Source organism: Cricetulus griseus, assembly GCF_003668045.3.
Source record: "Cricetulus griseus strain 17A/GY chromosome 1 unlocalized genomic scaffold, alternate assembly CriGri-PICRH-1.0 chr1_0, whole genome shotgun sequence".
Classification (NCBI taxonomy): Eukaryota; Metazoa; Chordata; class Mammalia; order Rodentia; family Cricetidae; genus Cricetulus; species Cricetulus griseus.
The window spans coordinates 65,068,105-65,089,734 of record NW_023276806.1 but is presented as its reverse complement, the minus strand read 5'-3'; the positions used below and the strand labels follow the sequence as shown (position 1 = coordinate 65,089,734).

Sequence of the window (21,630 nt, the reverse complement as noted above, 5' to 3'; positions counted from 1 at the left end):
TCCAATCAAGGCCCTCTGTAACTCAGTGCTCTTAACTGCTGAGCCATCTCTCCAGTCCTCAGCCCCTCTTTTGATTAGATGATAAATGATCTAGCACACAGTAAGTGTTCAATAAATATGAAGTAATAGCTGCCTGGATATGAGTAAATATGAATATGAGTAAAATAATAGTTATTAAATAAATACAGTGATGTTGGCAAATATAGGATGGATCAGGAATTTGGGAAATGAGTATCAGGGACCAGAGAGATCAGGGGTTAAGAACTGGCTAGTCTTCCAAAAGGCTGGGTTCAATTCCCAGCACCCACATGGTGGCTCACAACTGTCCACAGACCCTAGGTATCTGATGCCTCCTTCTGTTCTCTGAGGACTCCAGGCAAACACATGGTGCACAGACATACATGCAGGCAAAACAGCCATGCATGTAAAAAAAAGAAAAGAAGAAATGAAGGGTATCAGCTGGGTGTGGTTACACCTGCCTTTAATTCCAGAACACTGAGATGGGAGGACTTCAGTTGGAGGGCAGCTTGGGACACAGATTGCTTTACCATTTATTAACAAGGGAAATCCATGCACAAATATCACAAGACAAATGGGAATCTGAGCTGAGTCACCAGCTGCATCTGCTGCTTGTCCAGGTTCGAAAGTGTCATGCATCCCTCGGCCCAACCGTTTCTTTCCTTCACCTCCGTTCCCAGAGAAAACTCTGCCCCTTGGAACAAAAATGCTCCTCTCCTTTGGCTAGTGGATGGTGACAGAAATTCCATGACAGGACTCCATCTCCAAAAATCAAAATAAATAAATAAAATGAAACAAAAAACCAAAGTGGTTAGTCAGAGAGGTTAGGAAGTAAACTTCAGAGAGGCAGAGAGAAGACATGCCAGGTATAGTAGTAGGGATAGGAGTTTGTTACATACAGGAATGATGGGAAGAGTGGTTCAGGCCAAGGGAACACAATGCAGCTGCTCCATTCTGTGGGCTTTGTGCAGTGAGATCGGCTGGTTCACACTGTAGAGTGTGTGAATATAGCCAGACCTCCTTTAAACAGGCCTGTCCCTGTCTCAACCTGAAGCAGACCTCTCCATTTCTGTGAACCATTCTGTTGTAGGAACCACCAGTATAAGGCATGGGCATAAAAGTATTTACCAAATTGTGGTGGGGGTAGCAGCCCATGCTTTTAATCTCAGCATTTGGGAGTCAGAGGCAGGTGGATCTCTGAGTTTAAGGCAAGCTTTGTCTACATCATGAGTTCCAGGACAGCCAGGGCTACACAGAGAAGTCTTGGGGAAAAATAGTATTTACCAGGCCAGAATTGCTATAAAAATTTTGACAGAGTCTTACTATGTAGTCCAAGCTAGCTTGAGAGAGATGGGGAGAGGGAGGGGGAGAGGGAGGGGAGGAGAAGGGGAGGAGGAGGGGGAAAAGGAAGGGGGAGGGGAGAGGAAGGGGAGGAAGAGGGAGAGGGAGACAAGGGGGAGGGAGGGAGGGGGGGGGAGGGAGGGAGGGAGAGATGGGGAGAGGGAGGGGGAGAAAGAGGGGAGGGGGAGAGGAAGGAGGAGAGGGAGGAGGAGAGGCAGAGAGAGGGAGGATACCCCTAAGAGCGAAAGGGAAGGACTACTTTTACAAAAGCAGTTAAGAGGAATTAGCTGGCTTTGCCTCCTGGGTCGTTCGTGTGGAATTATATTTGAATGGAATTGAAGAGAGCAACTCACTAACTTGAGGTAATAATTTTGTTGTGGGATGGGTGGGTGATAAGAATGAGGGAGAGGCTGCTGGGCAGTGGTGGCTCACGCCTTTAATCCCAGCACTAGGGAGGAGCAGGTGGAGAGGCAGGTGGATCTCTTGTGAGTTCGAGGCCAGCCTGGTCTACAAAGTGAATTCTAGGACAGCCAAGGCTACACAGAGAACCCTGTTTTGAAAAACAAAACAACAAACAAAAAAGAAGAGGCTAGGCAATGTGGGAAGTTTGGTGATTGGGACAGACAATTCATGGGAGGCTTGATTTCAGGGTGGGGCTGGAGGAAGAAGTCGTGATGTCAGGCAAATTTGAACTCTGGGTGGAAGTTGTGACTTCTTTTGAGTGATGACATAGTGAGCCAGAGGACCAGAAATGACTTAACCTTGTGTAGGCTTTGCTAGCTTGGCAAAAGCTGGCTTTCAGTGGGGTCCAGAGAAATGTTTATTGAAGATGGGCTGCAAAATGTGTTGAATTACAAACTGAAATTACTAAGTGCTTAAAATAAGTAAAACAGCACACCAGTGATTGGATACTTAAAAATTTACAAAGTGTTTTGTTGTAGTGCCACGTCTTTCCACTTACCTCTTCCCTAGCCTCTCTCTCACTTCCTTCTCTTTTGTATTTTACTTTAGTTTGTGCCCAGTCTGGCCTGGAACTTGACTGCTCCCATCTCCAGTGCTAGTGGCAATTACAGGCACATGCCACCAAACCCAGTATTTAGTGTTGGGCATCAGGGCTTCCAACTCACTTAGGCAAGCACTAGGCAAGCACTCCACCAACTCAGGGGCATCCCCCGCCCATGAGTGCTGCTCTGACGAACCATCCTGAATCTGTTCTTTCTGCATTTGATTACTCCCGTTCCTCTTTATTTTAAAATGATTTTTTTTTACTTTGTTTTTGTTTGTTCGAGACAGTTTCTCTGTGTAACAGTTCTGACTGTCCTAGAACTCACTTTATAGATCAGGCTGGCCTCGAACTCACTGAGATCCTCCTACGTCTACCTCCCAAGGGCTGGGATTTGTTTATTTTTATGTGTCTGTGTACCAAATGCATCCAGTTCCCAGAGTCTAGAAGAGGGCGTCGGGTCCCCTGGAACTGGAGTAACAGCTGGTTATGAGCAGCCAGGAGGGCACTCTGCAAGAGCAGCCAGTGCTCTTAACTGCTGATTTATCTCTCCAGCTCTGTGCCTCTTTCCAACACACTGGGAAGGTTCGGTCTTCTCAAGACTTTACGGAGTCCGTGAAATGGAGGCAATCATGGGTTGCAGGCTCTATTTTGACAAGCTTAGAAAAATGTCGGGCAGTAAATTATATCTACAGGACAACAGCAAGTGGGTGTCAGAGCATCTCTTATTCTGTCTCTCAACTCCTGGTTGGATGTTGGTCTCCGGAGGAAATTGAGTAATCTGTTCAGGGTGGCATCAAAGCCCCTTCTTAACCTATACCACTGATGTCAACGACGTTCCAAAAACCTTTGGAAAGGAGAATGTGGCTGAAAAAGAGATTACTTAGCTCTTGCTGGCGGCCTCTGCAGTTACAAAACCTGTTCTGCAATGAAATAGCTTGAGTTCTACTAAACCCCTCCCTCGCCATGACGTCACGAAACACACCCTATCATGTCATTGTCTGGTTACTTTGGGAAAAGATATTTTTAGTGTGGGGCAAGCACATGCTTGCTTTAGAGCATACATATATAATGCATAAATAAAAAGGCAGATTTGAAAGTGCCTTCAACATTACTGTTTTTCTTTTTCTTTATGTTTTGCAGGGTTGTGTGGAGGGGAACGTGAGGCGGGTCTTCCCACGCAGTCTATCTCGGCTCAGAGTGTCAGCCGAGAAGGCGGGGTCGTGACGTCGTTTCTGGGCGGGACTGGACTGTTCTAAGTGCGAGCCGGCGTGGGGGGACTCCTTAGAGACGAGGATGTAAGGCTCTTTGCCTTCCGGTTTCTCTCGGCCTTTCTCTGCGCGCTGGTTTCGACTTGCGCTATGTGGTGTGGAGAAGGGGCGGGGTCCCTCCTCCTTTCTGTTCCTACTGGAAGCGTCCACTTCGTGCTTGGCTGGAATTGAGGAGTCCGAGGTGTCAGCTTTAGGCTTGGTGAAGCGTGGTGGCTCCATGGCCCCACTCGGAGGCGCCCCGCGGCTGGTGCTGCTGTTTAGCGGGAAGAGGAAATCCGGGAAGGACTTCGTGACCGAGGCGCTGCAGAGCAGGTGTCCGCGGGTGCAGGGAAGCGCTACCGCAAGTGGTGGGCTTGATGGAGGGAGCAGGAGGGGCAGAGCGGGATGACTCAGGGCAGGAGAAGGTAGATCCTCACCGCCAGTAAAACAGCAGCCTGCACACGACCTCCTCAGAGAACAAGGGGACTGCCTCTGCAGAACTCTGGAGCTGTAGGTCTCTCTTCAAGAAACATGAATTACGATTACTACCCAGGCATCTTCAATGTGTCGTTACTGTTCTGTAATAGCACGGATTTATTGAATGTTTTATGCCAGACACTGTGCATCTATATAATTTTATTTAACCCACATAGCTTCTTTGTTAAGTAGTGTTATATATTAGCAATTCCAGGTCACAGATGCAGAAGAAGGGGCCTGGTGTGTGTGTGTGTGTGTGTGTGTGTGTGTGTGTGTGTGTCGTCCAGCTCCAGGGAAGGCTGATGCAGGAGGACCACTTGAACCTAGGAGTTCAAGCCAGAGTGGACAACATGATGAGATTTTGACTACTAAAAAAAAAAAAAAAATGTTAAGAGCTGGGTAGTGGTGGTGCACGCTTTTAATCCCAGCACTTGGGAGGCAGACACAGGTGGATTTCTGAGTATCAGGACAGCCAGGACTACACAGAGAAACATTGTCTCAACAAACAAACAAACCAAACAAAAAGAAAATGCTACAATTTACCAGGGTCATAAAGTAGCAAATTCAGGGTTCAAATTTAGTTTTGTCTGCCTCCAAATAATCCTTTCCACTCACTCTGTCCTTCCTTTCTAGTTACTTGTTTTTAAAGATGTATTTACTTTATGGGTATGTTTTTGTTCTTGAGTGTGTCTGCATGGTGTGTGCAGGTGTGCTTGGAGGCCAAAAGAGGGCATCTGATTCCCCAGAACTGGAAGACAGTTGTGAGTCTTCGTGTGGGTTCTGGGAATGGAACCTTGGTCTTCAAGAACAGCAGGTGATGGGATTTGAGGTCTGTGCCACTATGCCTGGCCCACATCCAGCTTTTTAAAAACATGGGTTCTGAGGATTGAACCAAGGTCATCAGGCTTATGCGGCTAGCCATTCCCCAGCCCTGTAGTTTTCTTAAGTGGTAAGATATTCAGCTTTTTTTTGGGGGGGGGCTGGGGCTTGGGCTAGGAGAGTACAGAATGGGGAGAAAGAAGAAAAGTGGGGCTCTTCTCAAAGACCAATGTGGTGGTGGCACCAAGTTTTAGGGACCCAGTTGTTCTAAGAGGTTCAGGGGAGCCCTGAGAGGCCATTACCCAAATCCTTTATCACTAAACAATCACCATAAACTTCTAAATATCATCAGTCCTTAGCTCCAAACGTAGTCAGATAGAAAGTCAGAAGCCTGGGAGCTGGCATTAGTATATGACCTGCTACAGACTTCTTACCTGGTCTACTCCAATTTTGCCTAATGCTAAATGGACATTATATAGGATACTTAGAGGGATTAAATGAATTAATACATGAATTAGAATGATTCTTAGCCAGGACTAAAATGTTGACTATTTTTATTTACCGTTTTCCTTACCAACAGTTGTTACTTTTAGCTAACTTTCTTCACTCAACCTCAGTTTCTTCATCTGGAACATGAAACGTGGGCTAGTGAGGTGGTTTAGCAGGGAAAGGCCCTTGCTGTCAAGCCTGATTTGGTACTCACACGATGGAAGAAGGGAACCGACTTTTGAAAGTTGCCCTTTGACCTACACACACACACACACACACACACACACACACACACACACTAAAAAGAGGGAGGAGGCAAAGCACTATTTCACCATGGAGGTGCTTATGTATACCTGTTTACATCTCAATGCCAGGTGGAAATTGTGACTCTTATGTTGGTATCACTTGGGTCCAAGTATAGCACCTAGTATATGGTTGATAAGTACAGTGAGTAATTGAAAGGGCGGATTATTAAAGTTATGGTGACCAGGTCAATTTATACCAAGGTCTCTGTGGCTCTGAGAGAGTGAGTTTAGGGTCCCAGTAGTAACCTGATCCAGCCAGAATATCGACAGGCATGGGGTTTCCCATGATACTTATTTTGGGTTCTACTTGTTTGTTTGGGGGCTCCTCTATTCCTGTGTGAGTGATAGGGCAGACAAAGTTATCTCATTATTTTTATTTTATAGTTAAGCAAAGAGGATCAGGGAAGGGGAGACCTGCCAGCTAGATTCCTATAGTAAAAATGAGTGACAGAGGCACTGAACTCCTCTTCTAGACACCGGAGACTCTTGGCAGCTTAGGGCTAACTGGGTTCTGATTCCCTGTCCCATAGACTTGGAGGTAACATCTGTGCTGTCCTGCGGCTCTCTGGTCCACTCAAGGAGCAGTATGCTCGGGTAGGTGGTGGCTTGTGGCATCTGGAGGGCTGGGAGGAACCTGCTCTTGTTGGTTTTTTGGAGCTGTGGCTGCCGCCTGAGTCACTGGCATGGTCCCAGTGACCCAAGACTCTAGATATGAGGCCCTATCTTTAGAAGGAACGAACAAAAAAGAAAAGAGAAGGGGTCCAGGGTAAGCCGTAGATGCTTGAGTTGGCAGTGCTGAGCTACGTAACTAATATGGATCTGTAGTCAGACAAGTCATCTATTGTGAGACTGGCCTGCCGTACTAATAAGGATCTGTATTGTCTTCCTCTTACTCAAAACTATGACATGCCACCATTGTCTCCCACCCAGCTGACCTGATGCAACCCTAGAATTCTCAGGGGTTGGGGAGATAGTACAGTTGGTAAAATGCTTGCTGTGACCTGAGTCCCTAGTACCTACATAAAAAGCCAAGCATGGCTATGCACACTTGTAATCCCAACACGGGGAAGGCAGAGACAGGCAGATCTCTGAGGCTTGCTGGCCAACCAGCTGAGCTTAATTGGTCAGCTCCAGGTCCCAGTGAGAAACCTTATCTCAAAAACAAAATAAAACCCCAAGGTGCATGGAGCAGCACCTGAGGTCTACATCTGACCTGCATATGATTGCACATACACATAACTCTTCTCCCACAGAAATTTAGTCACGTGTCTTGTCAAGATAGATGCCGAGATGCAGAGCAGTATGTCAATGTCCTAGTCAGTTTTGTTTTGGTGTAACACAGTACCTGAGGCTGGGTGCTTTATACAGACAAAGGATTTATAACTCAAATTCTGAAGGTCCATGAACATGGTGTTGGTATCCATTTAGCTTCTGGAAAGAGCTTTATGGTGGAAGGACAGTGGACAAAAGAAAGATCATGTACTAAGAGGGACTGAGGGGAGAGGTCCGAATCCTTTTATAATAACCTACATTTAGGGTGACCAATCCATTCCCACAAGAGTGGGAACTCATTAATCCTCCCTGAGAGTCAAAATACCTCAGGGACACCCTATTCTAATGCCACCATACTGGGAACAAGGCTGAACAGGAGATTTTGTTGGGGACAAACCATACTAATGACTTTGAATTAGAGTCATACATGATGGTGCGTGCATTTAATCTCAGTACTCGGAAGGCAGAGGCAGCTGGATCTCTGTGAATTTGAGGCCAGCCTGTTCTACTGAGAGAGTTCTAGGCCAGCCAGGGTTACAGAGTGAGACACTGTTTAGAAAGCCAGTCATTGTAAGTATATGTGCTCACATATCCAGCTCTTCTTCAGGTACATATGAGGTGCTTGCCCTTTTGGCACTGTTCCAGCTATGAGGGATGAAAACCTTGGCTGCTGGAAAAGACACCGTGGGAACTGTAGTGTTGGCTGCCTCAGGGAGGGGAGGGAAGGAGGAAAAGATTTTTATTGTAATGAACACATCTCTTGAATTTGGGTTGTTGTTATTTTACTATTGTTATTATTATTGTTATTTCTCTGGTTGTCCTGGAACTCTCTTTGAAGACCAGGCTGGTCTCAAACTCACAGAAATCCACTTGCCTCTGCCTCCTAAGTGCTGGGATTAAAGATGTACACCGCCAAGTCTGACCTCTTTTGAATTTTAAATCATATGGATAGAAAACATAAGATTATTGACTATTAAAATAGGATTAAAAAACTATAACTAGAAACTCCCAGCATCTTAGACTCAGGGAAAGAACACAGAGGCAAGGTCAGGTTTTCACACCTGAACCACCTTTGGTCACCGTGTTTGTTGCTGATCCTAGTGCACCCTGGAAGGGCCTGTGCTCACCTCCTCTCACTCAGGTGTCCTTAGCCCTGGCCCTCAGATTATTTCTTCTTCTTCTTCTTCTTCTTCTTCTTCTTCTTCTTCTTCTTCTTCTTCTTCTTCTTCTTCTTCTTCTTCTTCTTCTTCTTCTTCTTCTTCTCTTCTTCTTCTCTCTCTCTCTCTTCTTCTTCTTCTTCTTCTTCTTCTTCTTCTTCTTCTTCTTCTCCTCCTCCTCCTCCTCCTCTCTCCTCTCTCTCTCTCTCTCTCTCTCCTCTCTCTCTCAGCTTTTTCGAGACAGGGTTTCTCTATGTAGCTTTGGCTGTCCTGGCACTCACTCTGTAGACCAGGCTGGCCTCGAACTCACAGAGATCCACCTGCCTCTGCCTCCCGAATGCTACGATTAAAGGCGCCCGGTGGCTCCTCAGATTTCTACCAGCTTGGCTGATCTGCCTTAGAGTAGCAGCCTGAGGGACCACGGGGTAAGGAGACCAGAGGCCCTGCATTTTCTTAGGGAGACTTCTTCCCGAGTGAAGCTGCATGGAGGAGTTCCTCAAGCCCATGGTGGGAAAGAAGGCAGAGGGAGGATGCAGCCCTCCTTAGTCGGGCCTGAGGCGTAGTTTCAAACCCATCACCTGCTTCTGAAGTTCCCAAGCTAGGCTCTGTCCCAGTCCTGTTGACAGTGGGGGCTGGAGGAGAGGGAGTTTATTTTATTTTATTTTATTTTATTTTTCTTTAGTGCTAGAGATAGAGCCTTTGACCCCAGAAACACTAGGCAAGTGCTGTAATCTACCACTGACCCACTTCGCCAGACTCAGGAGTTGGCGTTTTTAAAACCTCCACAGGGATCCAGATGGCCTGTTGGTCCTTGATGTTTGACAGTCCAGCACCATTCCAGTGGTGCCTCCCACCTCAGCAACTTGAACCCCAAAAGGAATCTCTTGACACATTGATTACTTCGGTTGTTAGGAAACACCACTGTCCATGAGGGCCAGGATGCCCCTGGAGAATAAACAGCTCACAAGTAGGGCTGCTTATCTGCTCTCTGAACAGGGTCTGCAGCTGAGGGCCAGGACACCGAGAGCCCAGGAGAGGAGATTTCTCCTCATCGAGTTAGTAGGGAACTAGAACATGAACTGGGTGATTTTTTTTAAATTAAAATTTATTTTATATGTATAAGTATTTTTCCTAATGTGTATCTGTGTACCACTTGGTGTCTGGTGTTCTCAGAGGCCAGCAGAGGGCATTGAATTAACTGGAATTTTAATTACAGATGTTTGTGAGTCACCATGTGGGAGTGAGAAATTGAACCCAGGTCTTCTGCAAGAGCAGTTAGTGCTCTTAACGACTGAACCATCCCTCCAGCCTCTGGGCCATTTTATTTTTTTCTTCTTCTGTTTTTTTCCTAGGCAGGGTTTCTTTATGTAGCCCTGTCTGTCCTGGAACTTGCTCTGAAGACCAGGCTGGCCTCGAACTTGGAGACCTGCCTGCCTCTGCCTCCTGAGTACTGGGCTTAAAGGTGTAACTAAGAAATGGCTAAGAAAAAAAAAAAAAGGTGTATGCCACCACCACCTGGCTATGGGTGATAATTTTTGAGAATCCCTTCCTGTTCTGGAGCCATCTGGATGGATCATTTGCTTGTCATTGTCTCTGGAAAGGGAAGGGCATGTCTAGAAGCACTTCCCTGGGGGTCAGAGTAGTCCCTCCTGCCTATGGGGTCCTCTGGGTGTACAAGGCCCTAGGAATGCCAGGCCAAATGATGCTGTTTCAGCCAAGTGCCAGGACCTTGGGGATGGAGAAGGAAGGGGCAGATATATCTCTGGGGTTTGCAATGGAGGCAAATGATGCCAGAAGGATACAGGACTTCTGACTGGAATGCAGTTTTGCTTTAGTTTTTCAAATTTCCCACTTTGGTTGAAGGCTAAGGCTGTGCCCAGGGAATACAAACTAATTTCAAGATTAGTTTAAGCCAGAAACAATTGGGAAGATGAAACCCTCAGAAGAGAAAAGACAAACCATATTTCAAGCCATTTCTGAAATTATCCAAAGATCTCCCAGCGTTGTGTGTCTCAAGTCTAGCCCTTCTTTCTTCCTTGCAGCCTTTGCCATGCTCCAAATGCTTAGTGCCTATGAAGGGAGGTGGTGCCAGGCAGGGCTGGTACTTTCCATTTTAGGAAGGACTGTGTCATAGATGGACTGTGTTTTGGATAGGAGCATGGCTTGGACTTCCAGAGACTCCTGGATGCCAGCACCTACAAGGAGGCCTATCGGAGGGACATGATCTGCTGGGGGGAGGAGAAACGCTGTGCCGATCCAGGCTTCTTCTGCCGGAAGATTGTGGAAGGCGTGTCCCAGCCTATCTGGGTAAGGGCTCAGCCATGACTGACAAAATCTGTCTTCCCAGCCCTCTCCTGCGGCCATTTCTCATCTTCACTGCCACCTTGTGTCCAAGTCTCTAACATCTCAGTAGTCCTCTTGATGTGCCTCTGTGAGCCATTTCTGTTCAGAAGCCAGAGTGACTTTTTAAAAAGTAAGTCATATATTACTGGCATATCTGGAGTGCACTGGTGGCTCCCCACCACTCCCATGAGCAAAGTCCATGCTGTGATGTAACTTCTGGGGCCTTGAGGCAGCTCCTACATCCTTTCCCCTCCTAACAGCTAGAGTCACCAGCTTCTCTTACATCGATCGTGCAGTCATGCTTTTGCTTATTTTTCTCCTTCTTGTTTTGTTTTTTTGGTTTTTTGGGACAGGGTTTCTCTGTGGCTTTGGAGGCGATCCTGGAACTAGCTCTTGTAGACCAGGCTGGTCTCCAACTTGCAGAGATCCGCCTGCCTCTGCCTCCTGAGTGCTGGGATTGAAGGTGTGTGCCACCACCGCCCACCCCCCCTTCTTTTTTTTTTTTTTTTTTTTTTTGTTTAGACAAGGTCTCGCTCTGTAGTCTTGGCTGGCCTGGAGCTTATTTTGTAGACCAGGATGGCCACAGACTCAGAGATCCACCTGCCTGGGCCTCCCAGGTGCTGGGATTAAATTTATGTATCACCGCACTTGGTGGATCACACTTTTTTTTTTTTAAGATTTATTTATTTATTTATTATATATACAACATTCTGCCTCCATATATGCCTGCACGCCAGAAGAGGGCACCAGATCTCATTACAGATAGTTGTGAGCCACCATGTGGTTGCTGGGAATTGAACTCAGGACCTCTGGAAGAGCAGTCAGTGCTCTTAACCTCCAAGCCATCTCTCCAGCCCTGCCTGGTTGCCCTTTCCTGTCCTTTTTATCTGGTTTACTCCAACAATTTTCATGTCACCTCCATGGGGAAGGCTTCCTGGATAGCCATCACCCCCCCCCAGACAATGTCTCATGTAGCCCAGGCTGGCCTTGAATCTCCCATGTAGCAAAATGACCTTGAGCCCTTGAGCCTCTTGCTTCTACCTCTCCAGGTCTTAACTATCCCACAGCCCCCATGCTGGGCCATCCTTATGCATTCTTGTGCTAACTGCTGAGTGTGTCCTTGTGCCAGGCACCTCCCCAGGTTCTGAGGATGTGTTGGTGCAAAATGCAATGAAGACTCTACCTTCAAGGAATTTAATGTTCTGGCTAGGAGTAGGGGAGACAGGTACCGAGTAAGCGAAGATGGTGCCAGGTGGAACAGAACAAGACAGGTGGAGGTGTGGGCAGGCTGGGGAAGGACTTCGGTTTAAAGGCCTCAGAAAAGGCCTCATTCAGCAGGTGAGGTTGACCTGAAGGAAATGAAGGCGTGAGCTGACTGGGTAGTTGGGAAAGTAGCTTTCTGGAAAGAGAGGCCAGAATGTGAAGGCTGGAGAGGGGCCTGTTCCTGGATGTTTGAGAAACAGCCATTTTCTGTGGTGGCTGTGGGAGGTTAAGGGCAGACCTTGTAAGGTTTTGGAAGTCACTGGGGGAGTTCTGAGAAGAGGACAGACACAGCTTAGGAATTAAAAGACAGCTAGGGCTGTAGACCAATGGTTGAGCATGTTTTAGAATCTGGAGATAGTTCTTGGTAGGAGTGTGGTTGAGAACCTGAGACTGGGGAGATGGCCCAGTGTATAAAGTCCTGAAGTTCTGATCCCCAGAACCCGCATAAAAAAGCCAGCAAGGAGCTGGGGCAGTATCTTAATAGGTAAAGGCATTTGTTGCCAAACCCGAAGACCTGCGTTTGATTGCCAGGACCCATATGGTGAAGGAGAAAACTGACTCCTTCGATTATCCTCTCTCTCTCTCTCTCTCTCTCTCTCTCTCTCTCTCTCTCTCTCTCTCACACACACACACACACACACACACACACACCCCTGGGATTATAGATGTGGTATGCATGTCTGTAATCCCAGCACTAAGCAGTCAAAGGCAGGGTTAGTGAAGGTCAGCCTTAGCTGTGTAGCAAGTTTGAGGCCAGCCAGGGCTACAGAGTGAGACTTTGTCTCAAAACCAAAGGATTTAACCAGCTTGCTCTGGCTGCTGGAGGGCAGGTAAGAGCTGAAGCAGAGAGACCTGGTGGAGGGTCCTAGGTGACGGCCAGCAACTGGCTGGAGCTCAGGGCTGTGAGAGACTTGGGAAGGAGTCAGTTTTACATGGATTTTAAGGATAGAGCCAGCAGAAGTTGAGTGGGTGATGAGTTGGTTATGGGGTAGAAGGACAAGGATTTAGTTCTGAGCAGCTGGACAAGCCATTTTCTGAGACAGAAAGGGTCAGGATTGGGGAGATCAGGAGCTGAGAAACTATGTTTTGGCCATTCTGGGCTGACATTTGTCAGTTCCTACTGTAGCCCTGGTTATTGGAGAAGCTGCTGTATATCTTGGGTCTCTCCTGCTGTATGGTGTATTCCAGTACCAAGAGAGCAGGGCCAGGTGTGTTTTGTTTATGACTCCATCCTCAATGCTTGGCATGGTGCCAGTGCACAGTAAGTGCTCACAACATCCCTTACTTAGCGCCACAGCTGAGTGGCCATACTTAGAGGTGTTTGTTTAGTGAGCTGCTCCATTTCCCTGGCTTCTATAGCACTTGCCCCCACCTCTCCCAACTTCCCTTCCCCATAGCACTTTGTCCTAATAGTCACCTGTTTGTGTCTCTTCTCTGCAGCTGGTGAGTGACACACGGAGGGTGTCTGATATCCAGTGGTTTCAGGAGGCCTATGGGCCTGTGACACAGACAGTCCGGGTAGTAGCCTCGGAGCAGAGCCGACAGCAGCGGGGCTGGGTGTTCACACCAGGTAGGCTGCAAATGACATCCCAAAGCTCAGTGCACAGCTCAGCCACCTCCGTGCACTAGGTCTCCTGCTTGTTCCCCAGCAGGCCTAGGGAGAGAGAGTGAGAGGTTGTAAAGGGGGATTTAAGGCCTGAAGGATGGGTTGGTAGAAGGTCAAGTTCCTAGGGTATTTTTTTTTGACTGTCTTAAGGCCAGTGGACTTCTCTGGCCAGGCTCCATTCTTGTGGCCCTTTAGACTTTGCTGTCTAACCTGGTGGGGGTTGACAGTGGCTGTGAGCAAGCCAAACAACACTGTTTGATTGACAAATCAGGGAACCAGACAGGAAGTTTTCCAGGGCCTCAGTGGTGCCAGCTTAGGACCTGCTTTGCAGGCATTTGTGAAGTGCAGTTCAGGGGTGGTTTTTTGGATACACTCAGATTATTTATTTATTTATTTATTTTTTTTTTTTAAAAAAGATTTTATTTATTATGTATACAGTCTTCTGCCTGCATGCCAACAGTGGGCACCCGATCTCATTCAAGGTGGTTGTGAGCTACCATGTAGTTGCTAGGAATTGAACTCAGGACCTCTGGAAAAACAGTCAGTGCTCTTAACTGCTGAGCCATCTCTCCAGCCCCCCCCATTTGTTTGTTTTTCTCCCTTTTTTATTTATTATTATTATTATTATTATTATTATTATTATTATTATTATTTTTGAGACAGGGTTTCTCTGTGGAGCCTATCCTGGCACTCCCTCTGGAGACCAGGCTGGCCTCGAACTCACAAGATCCGCCTGCCTCTGCCTTCCGAGTGCTGGGACTAGAGGCGTGCGCCGCCACCTGGCTATGTTTGGTGCTTTATACATTTCCCCTTACATACTCATTGCTTTATAACTGCCATAAGGATGCTGCTATTCCTGTACTCATGGCAGATGAGGGCCCAGAAAGGTCAAGTCTCTTTCTCAAGGCTATGAGAAGTGGGAGGAGGCAGCCACACTGTCACCCTGCTTCCATCCCTGGGAACACAGCCTCCCAGCAGGCCCCAGTCCTGCACATGCCAGCCTGCCCCAACAGTGTAAAACCCTTTCAGTCCACTTAGTCTACTCTCTGTAGGCAATAGCAAGGGCAGAGTGATTTCTCCAGGGCCTGCCTGGGAGCTCAGATGGTGGTGGGAGGCCACGGCCGCACCACAGAGGTTCTCAGAGGGGAGGGACAGGGTGGATGCCTGGTATGGGGAGGCCTGACTACTCTCCTCTTTCTCCCAGGAGTGGATGATGCTGAGTCAGAGTGTGGCCTGGACAACTTTGGGAACTTTGACTGGGTCATTGAGAACCATGGAGACGAGCAGAGCTTGGAAGATCAGTTGGAGAACCTTCTGGAATTTATTCGTGCCACACTTTAGTGATCAGGCTTCAGGGCTGAGCAGAGACTGCTTCACTGGGGCGGATACTGGTTCTGTCAGATGTGGCTCCCCAGTCCTGGCTGAGGTCAGAGCAGGTGGACTGGCTCTAGATTTCCAGAGGTGTAGGGAGGATGCTCACAGGCAGTGGGCAAGTTTAGAATCCTCTGGTGTGCTTGTCTTCCCTGGAGAGGACGCCCTGCCTCTTCAGGACACTTACAGGACAAAGGAAGGTGCATTAGTTTTGTTTGAGGCAGGAGCATTACCATGCCCCTGGGTGGCCAGGTCTGCTGAGCTGTGATGGTTTTGCGTCCCTGTGTATGTTCCCGGCCCTGGAATCCTAATAAACCTCCTTGGAACACAGCTCAAATCTACAGTCCTCTTGTTTCCCTGATATCTTAGAGAAGTTGGGGTGTTAGGGTAGGTGTGGGTACTTGCTCTGCCTTGCACCTGGCTGGAGTGAATCCTGTAGAGGTTGACCTGAGCCTAAAGCCTGGGGCAGCTCTCTCTCCCTCCTCTATCTCCCCCCTCCTTTCCCTCCCTCTCCCCATCCTCTCTTTTGACAGGTTTCTCTATGTGACAGTCCTGGCTGTCCTGGAACTCACTTTGTAGACCAGGCTGGCCTCAAACCCACAGAGATCCGCCTGCCTCTGCCTCCCGAGTGCTGAGATTAAAGGTGTGCGCCACCAACACCCAGAGTGGGGCAGGTGGGATTGTGTCACAGGTGAGATTGGGGTCTGTGGTTCTTGTCCCGGGATGGCCCTTAGAAAGGCTCAGTGTTCCCCAGGAGTAGACACTAGTACACCAGCCTCTTGCGTCTATACGGCTGTTCATGATTTCTTAGCTTCTGGGCTCTTCACGGGCTCTGTAAGAAATGGGAAAGGAAAGTAACCTCCGTGTACATTTATTGGATGCCAGGAACTCAAGTGAAATGCCTGGCCCAGGGCTAACAGGTTAGTAAGCATCCAGGCTCACAGTAGAATGTGAAATGGCTAATGCCTGGCCAACGTCTTCTCCACATCCTGTGAATGACATGAAGTCCTGTGGCTCTTTGCTCTCTCCAGGTCAAGCTTCTACATCAGTGGTTCTCAACCTGTGGGTCGTGACCCCTTTTGGTTGTCACCTGAAACTATCTGGAAACATATTTACATTACAATTCATAATGGCAGCAAAATCAGTTATGAAGTAGCAAGGAAAAGAACTTTATAGTTGGCGGTCACTGTAACATGAGGCGCTGTATTAAAGTCTCAGCATTAGGAAGGTTGAGAACCACTGCTCTACAACCTTGGGCGCATCCTGGCTTCATTTCCCCATAGATTGGTTTCTCACAAGTAAGGAGATGAGAGAAGCAGCTGATGCTTCAACCCAGATAACCTTGGCTCACTCCTGCCTCCATCTTACCTGCCTCAGCTACCACCTTTACTGGGCAGCAGTGGGGAGGCCATGAAGGTGAGCAGGACAGGGTCTACTTTTCACAGTCCTCTGCTTAAAAGACAGACATGTGTCTCCCGGGGTGCCAGGCACCAGAGAGCCTGTCGAAGCCTGATGAGGACAGGCCAGAATGGTCCCCACTGTGTGGGACTCTTTCTTGGCATCAGGAGCAGCTTGGCATTAGAGTCCCAGCTACAGAAATGACCCAGAGTCCTAGGGTTCGGTCCTCCAGTGTGGGAGGTAAAGTTTCTGAGTCACCTACTGGGACCATCTAAAGCAGTCAGAGGGTGGAGGGGTACATCATCTGGCTGGGAGGAACCCTTGAGCAGAAGCCTTGAGTTGACAGGGGCACCCATTGCAACCATGGCCTGAAACAAGGACCCCCTTAAGGGCACCTACTTTCTGCAGACTGGTATTTTTATATCCCTCCCCTCATTTTAAAGATGAGCAAACAGACCACACACGATGGGGACCACTCTTGCTAACTGTGAGAACTGGGGTTTGCACCCAGCTGGAGTGTCCTGTTGTAAGGCCCGCAATTGCTATAGGTCCTGGTACCTTCTTTGGGAGTCCATACCCTACCCTCTGGCCTGGGCGGCCACTTCAGACACCCTTAATTGGACTTAACACTGGCACTTTTCATTGAGAAAAGTCTTTTCAGCACAAATGTCAGTTCTCTTAGCATGATGGGTCAGTAGTACTTCCTGTCCATAAGGAGTTCCCCTCTCCCATGGGGCACCGTCTAAGGGAGGCAGAAAGGTCTTTGGAAGGCAGAGGGGGCAGTGCTTCTGGGATGACACAGTTGCTTGACTCTCCAACACGGTCTGAGATATGGGGGAGGAGTGGCTCCCATGGATGGCACCAGCCAGTAATTGTGATGGGATGGGAGAAAGGCACGGGATGGGGGTTGGGGTGGGGCAGTAGACCTAAGAGGGAAGACTGAGTATCTAACTACAGATGGGAGGGGCAGCATTGATGGTCTTGATGAGTACAGGGAACACATGCCAATTGACCAGCTAAGAGGCTGTCATAAGGTTCTAAGCAAGAAGTAAAAGTTGGGGAGAGCCGAGATGTCTGCATAGTAGATGGAGGTAGCTGATTCGGCCCTCCCATTGGTCAGGGGCGAGAAGCACCTACTGTACGATCGGATTAACTTGACTCAGCCTGGCATGTGTAGCCCAGCCTTGTGTATTTTACTCTGTGAACTTCTCCTGAGTCCACGTAGGCCAGTGTGGATCCAGGAGCTCGGATGCAACTGTTAGCGTAGCATGGGCTCTGCCATCAGGAAATTTGTTCTCCAGTGAAGCCCAGGAAGACAAATTGGACAGGGCAGATAGAATAGAACCTGGGCACCAAGAGACCTCAGGCACATGCTTACTGCTGTCCACAGGGGTGTTAAGATAAATTTTTCCACCAAAAGCCACTGAGCGCCACTGCCATGTGTGCGCTTTACGACAGCCGCCCACCTGAGTGAGGGCCCCAAATAGTACACAGAGACTTCTGTTATGCACAAATGATGCTTGGCCAATGACTAGGATTCTCATCTGTTAGCTCAGTCTTATTTATCATAAATCTATATATTTTAAAGGACTTATCTTATCTGACACCTTCCGTTGGCGTCCTCCCTTGCTGGAGGATCACATAGAGAATCTGGAGGAAGAGAGGAGGGGAAAGGGGACCATTTCCTGCTTGTCCTTCCTTAAATATGAGTCTCCCTCCTATGTCACTTCCTGCCTGGATCACCACTTCTTTACTACATTTCCCAGAATCCTCTTTGACTCCTAGTCCTGCCTAACTTGCTGCCTCATTGGCCAAACAGTACTTTATTCAACAATCAATAAGATGAACATACACAGAAGTACATTCCCCATCACAGGGGCATCCTTCAGTGTGAAGGTGTGTGCTGGAGCCTCCTTTCTACATAGCTGAGGCTATCCTTAACCATCCCTCCTCCTGCCTCTACCACTCAGGTGCTGGGATTACACATATGCACCGCCATGCCCATAGCCATTCTAGCATCTAGTAGGGTATTTCACTGACATGCTCCTCCATTGTTAATTAACTGACCAGATTACAAAAGCACTGTGGGAGATACTTAGTTCATCCTTCCCGGGAGCCTGCTGCCCTGCTCCTCCCGGCTGCCAGCCTCTCCACCTTCTGCAATGTTGCCTTTTTCTTTGTTCCACTTCCTGGAGAAAGTAACTGGCAGGGCCACAGTAATTTCCTTGGTTCCTTGAAGCATTTCTAACAGGCTAGCTAGATCTTATGAACGAGATCCTCCGTGAAGACCATGGCACATTTACCCAGAAACCAAGCAATCTGATGCATCTGTCAAGGCAGTTTGCTTATTGAGTTTACCGCAACCCCGCTTGCAGATGAGTTCGTTTACTGACTTCCAGTTGGAGTACCCCATGCAATGGGTGGCTCCATAATTCTCAGCTTTTTGATTGGAGCACTGTTGAGCTGGATAAAGATGATCAAACACAAATGAAGAAGCTGTGACATTTCTCAGACCTCTGGGCTCACGTGACTGGTACCCTAACCGTAACCGTAACCCTAACCCTCTGGTGACAGAGGCCAGTCTGGGTTCAGTAGGTATGTAGACGCTATCAGCATTTCTTGTCATCTTGGCCCTTCAAATCTCAATTCTGTACACTTGTCTGTGTCCCTTGTGATAGCGCTTAGGCTTTCTTTTCTTTTCTTTTTTCTTTTAATTTAATTTGTGTGCCTGGGTAATTTGCCTGTGTGTGTGTGTGTGTGTGTGTGTGTGTGTGTGTGTGTGTGTGTGTGCACCATGTGTGTGCCTGGTGTCTGTGGAAGCCAGAAGAAGTCATCAGATTCCCTAGAACCAGAATTGTGAGTCATCATGTGGGTGCTGGGAATTGAACCCAGGTCCTCTGGAAGGGCAGCCAGAGCTCTTAACCACTGAGCCATCTCTCCAGCCCTGTGCTTAGGTTTCCCCCTCCCCCCATGGTAAACTCCCTCCCACCTTGTCTTTTGAAGCAACCTTTGAGGAAATTTCTTTTACAGGCACTTGACCTTCAACTCTGCAAAATCCTTTTGCTTTTGCTAAAGGCCTGGCACAGCAGGAACATTCTTTTTCTCCTCTGTGAAGCCTGCATAGTTCCAGCCAGAAAAGAGGACCTCACTGGCATCTTATTTGTATGTTCATATTTGATGAAATCTCTGGGTAACTAGATATAGAATGGAATGTTCTTAGCCTGACAATAGCCTTTTACTGAAATACTAGGTGTTATGGCCCATGCCTGCAGACACATCACACAGGAGGTGGAGCAGGAAGGTTAGGAGTTCAAGGTTAGCCTTGGATACATAGTTTTTTCTTTTCTTTGCTTTTTTTTTTTTTTTTTTTGAGACAGGGCCTTTTTTTTCCTTTTTTTTTTTTAAACTTAAATTAGAAACAAACTTGTTTTATATGTCAATCCTCCTCCCCTGTCTCCCACCAGCCCCCTATCCCATCCCCTTTCTGCTCTCCAGGAGACAGGGTCTCTTTATGATAACTCACTCAGTAGATCAAGCTAGCCAGAACTCAGAGAGATCCACCTGTATCTGCCTCCTGAGTGCCAAGTGCCAGGATTAAAGATGTGTGCCACCATGCCTGCTATGCTACACAGTGAGTTCTAGGTCTGCCTGGACTCCTTAAAAAAACAATATTCCCAAACAACAACAACAACAACAACAACAATCACAAAAGCAACCAAAAAACCCAAAACAAAAACAACCCCCCCAAACCAGACAAAACAAAACCCAAAAATTAATAACAAAATACTTAGAACTTGGGCTGGAGAGATGGCTCAGAGGTTAAGAGCACTGACTGCTCTTCCAGAGGTCCTGAGTTCAATTCCCAGCAACCACATGGTGGCTCACAACCATCCATTATGAGATCTGGTGCCCTCTTTTGGTGTGCAGATATATATGGAAGCAGAATGTTGTATACACAATAAATAAATAAATTCTTTAAAAAAATACTCAGAACTTCTAGCAGATAAAGACAAAATCTCCAAACCTGCAGATAACAGGCCAACCTACCCTTTCACAGGGGTTGAATATCATATATCCTGCATATCAGATATTTACATTACAACAATAGCAAAATTACAGTTATGAAGTAGCAATGAAAATAATTTTATGGTTGGGGTCATCACAGCATGAGGATCTGTATTAAAGGATAGCAGCATTGGGAAGGTTGAGAACCACTGCTCTAGATAGTGCTGTAAGACAAGACAAATTGCTGGGCATTGATTAATCCCAGCACTTGGGAGGCAGAGGCAGGCGGATCTCTGTGAGTTCGAGGCCAGCCTGGTCTACGGAGCGAGTGCCAGGATAGGCTCCAAAGCTACACAGAGAAACCCTGTCTTGAAAAAAAAAGCTCCCCCCAAATATTTATTCATTCAATGTGTGTGAATGTTTGCCTGCATGTGTGTCTGTGCATCTGGTACATGCAGTGCCAAAAGAGGATGAAGAGGGTGTTGGACCCCTAGAGTTACAGATGGTTGTGAGCCACCATGTAGGGTTTGAATTGAACCTGGGTCCTCTGCATGGTCAGCCAGTGCTCTTAACCACTGAGCCATCTCTTCATCACCCCTGCCCCCACACCAAGACAGGGTCTCACTTTGTAGCTCTTGCTGTCCTGAAATTCACTATGTAGACTAGGCTGGACTTGAACTCACAGAGACCTTTTTTGCCTGCCTTTGTTTCCTGAGTCCTGGGGTTAAAGGTGTTCACCACCACATCTGGCAAGTGCACATATTATCCACATAACAGCAGGAAAAACAATAAGATGAAGAGCAAATGAGAAAGATACCCCAGATCAACCTCTGGCCTACAGACACATACAGAAAATAAGAAAGAAAATTTGATGGAATAGCCAAAAGAAGGTACTTGAATCAGTACATGAACCCTTAGGAAGTTAAGTGGAGGATTGCCACGTGTTTGAGGCCAACCTGAGCCACGTATTGAAACTCTCTCACAAACAAAAATCAGTTATAAAGCTGGGCAAGAGGGCACATGTCCTAACACCGTGAGCCAGAGTCAGGAAGATCTCTATGGAGAGCAGCATAGGCTGCATAAGACCCTGTTTCCAAAAAACCGTGTATTTATATTTGTTATTAATGAACAATAGAAAATTAAAATAGGGCATTGAGATGTCTCCGAGGGTAAAGGCTCTTGTCAGGCCTGATGGCCTAAGTTCACTCTCTGGCACTCATGCAGTGGAAGGAGAGAACGGACCCCCACAAGCTGTTCTCCAACCTTTACGTGCTCATGGGCATACACACACGTAAAAAATAGATGCAACTAGCATGGGGTGACAGGACTTTATAACCCATGCACGTGAAAGAATGGCATTCTGTTGGATCTGCATGGGCACGGTGACTTGGCTGGCATGGGACTCATGACCTGGTTCCATTGTCTGCTAATGCATGTCTTAGGGTCTAAGGACACATTGACTTTTGTTCTTTTGAAGGTAACCCCATTTCCCTGCCAGGATGCTTTTGGATTT

At 47.5% G+C, this 21,630-nt stretch overlaps 1 protein-coding gene across 2 annotated transcripts; it reads left to right on the top strand.

The window, feature by feature from the left end:
• The first annotated feature begins 3,658 nt into the window (after nucleotides 1–3,658).
• Pmvk (phosphomevalonate kinase) lies at nucleotides 3,659–15,044 on the top strand. 2 transcript variants are annotated; one of them, XM_027393263.2, is made up of 5 exons: nucleotides 3,659–3,945; nucleotides 6,233–6,296; nucleotides 10,286–10,438; nucleotides 13,178–13,307; nucleotides 14,548–15,044. In XM_027393263.2, the coding sequence occupies exons 1-5, from the start codon at nucleotides 3,851–3,853 to the stop codon at nucleotides 14,682–14,684; spliced, it is 579 nt and encodes a 192-aa protein (XP_027249064.1). In that variant the 5' UTR covers nucleotides 3,659–3,850; the 3' UTR covers nucleotides 14,685–15,044. The 2 variants fall into 2 exon arrangements, with proteins under 2 accessions (XP_027249064.1, XP_027249065.1); XM_027393264.2 differs by lacking the exon at nucleotides 6,233–6,296 and having other exon boundaries at nucleotides 3,661–3,945.
• Nucleotides 15,045–21,630: the final 6,586 nt, after the last annotated feature.

Bases quoted from the DNA above. Each gene is read 5' to 3' on its own strand.
- Pmvk (XM_027393263.2), top strand. From the start codon at position 3,851: ATGGCCCCACTCGGAGGCGCCCCGCGGCTGGTGCTGCTGTTTAGCGGG. The intron at 10,439-13,177 runs GTAAGGGCTCAG...TCTTCTCTGCAG, and splicing joins GCGTGTCCCAGCCTATCTGG to CTGGTGAGTGACACACGGAG. The intron at 13,308-14,547 runs GTAGGCTGCAAA...TCTTTCTCCCAG, and splicing joins GGGCTGGGTGTTCACACCAG to GAGTGGATGATGCTGAGTCA.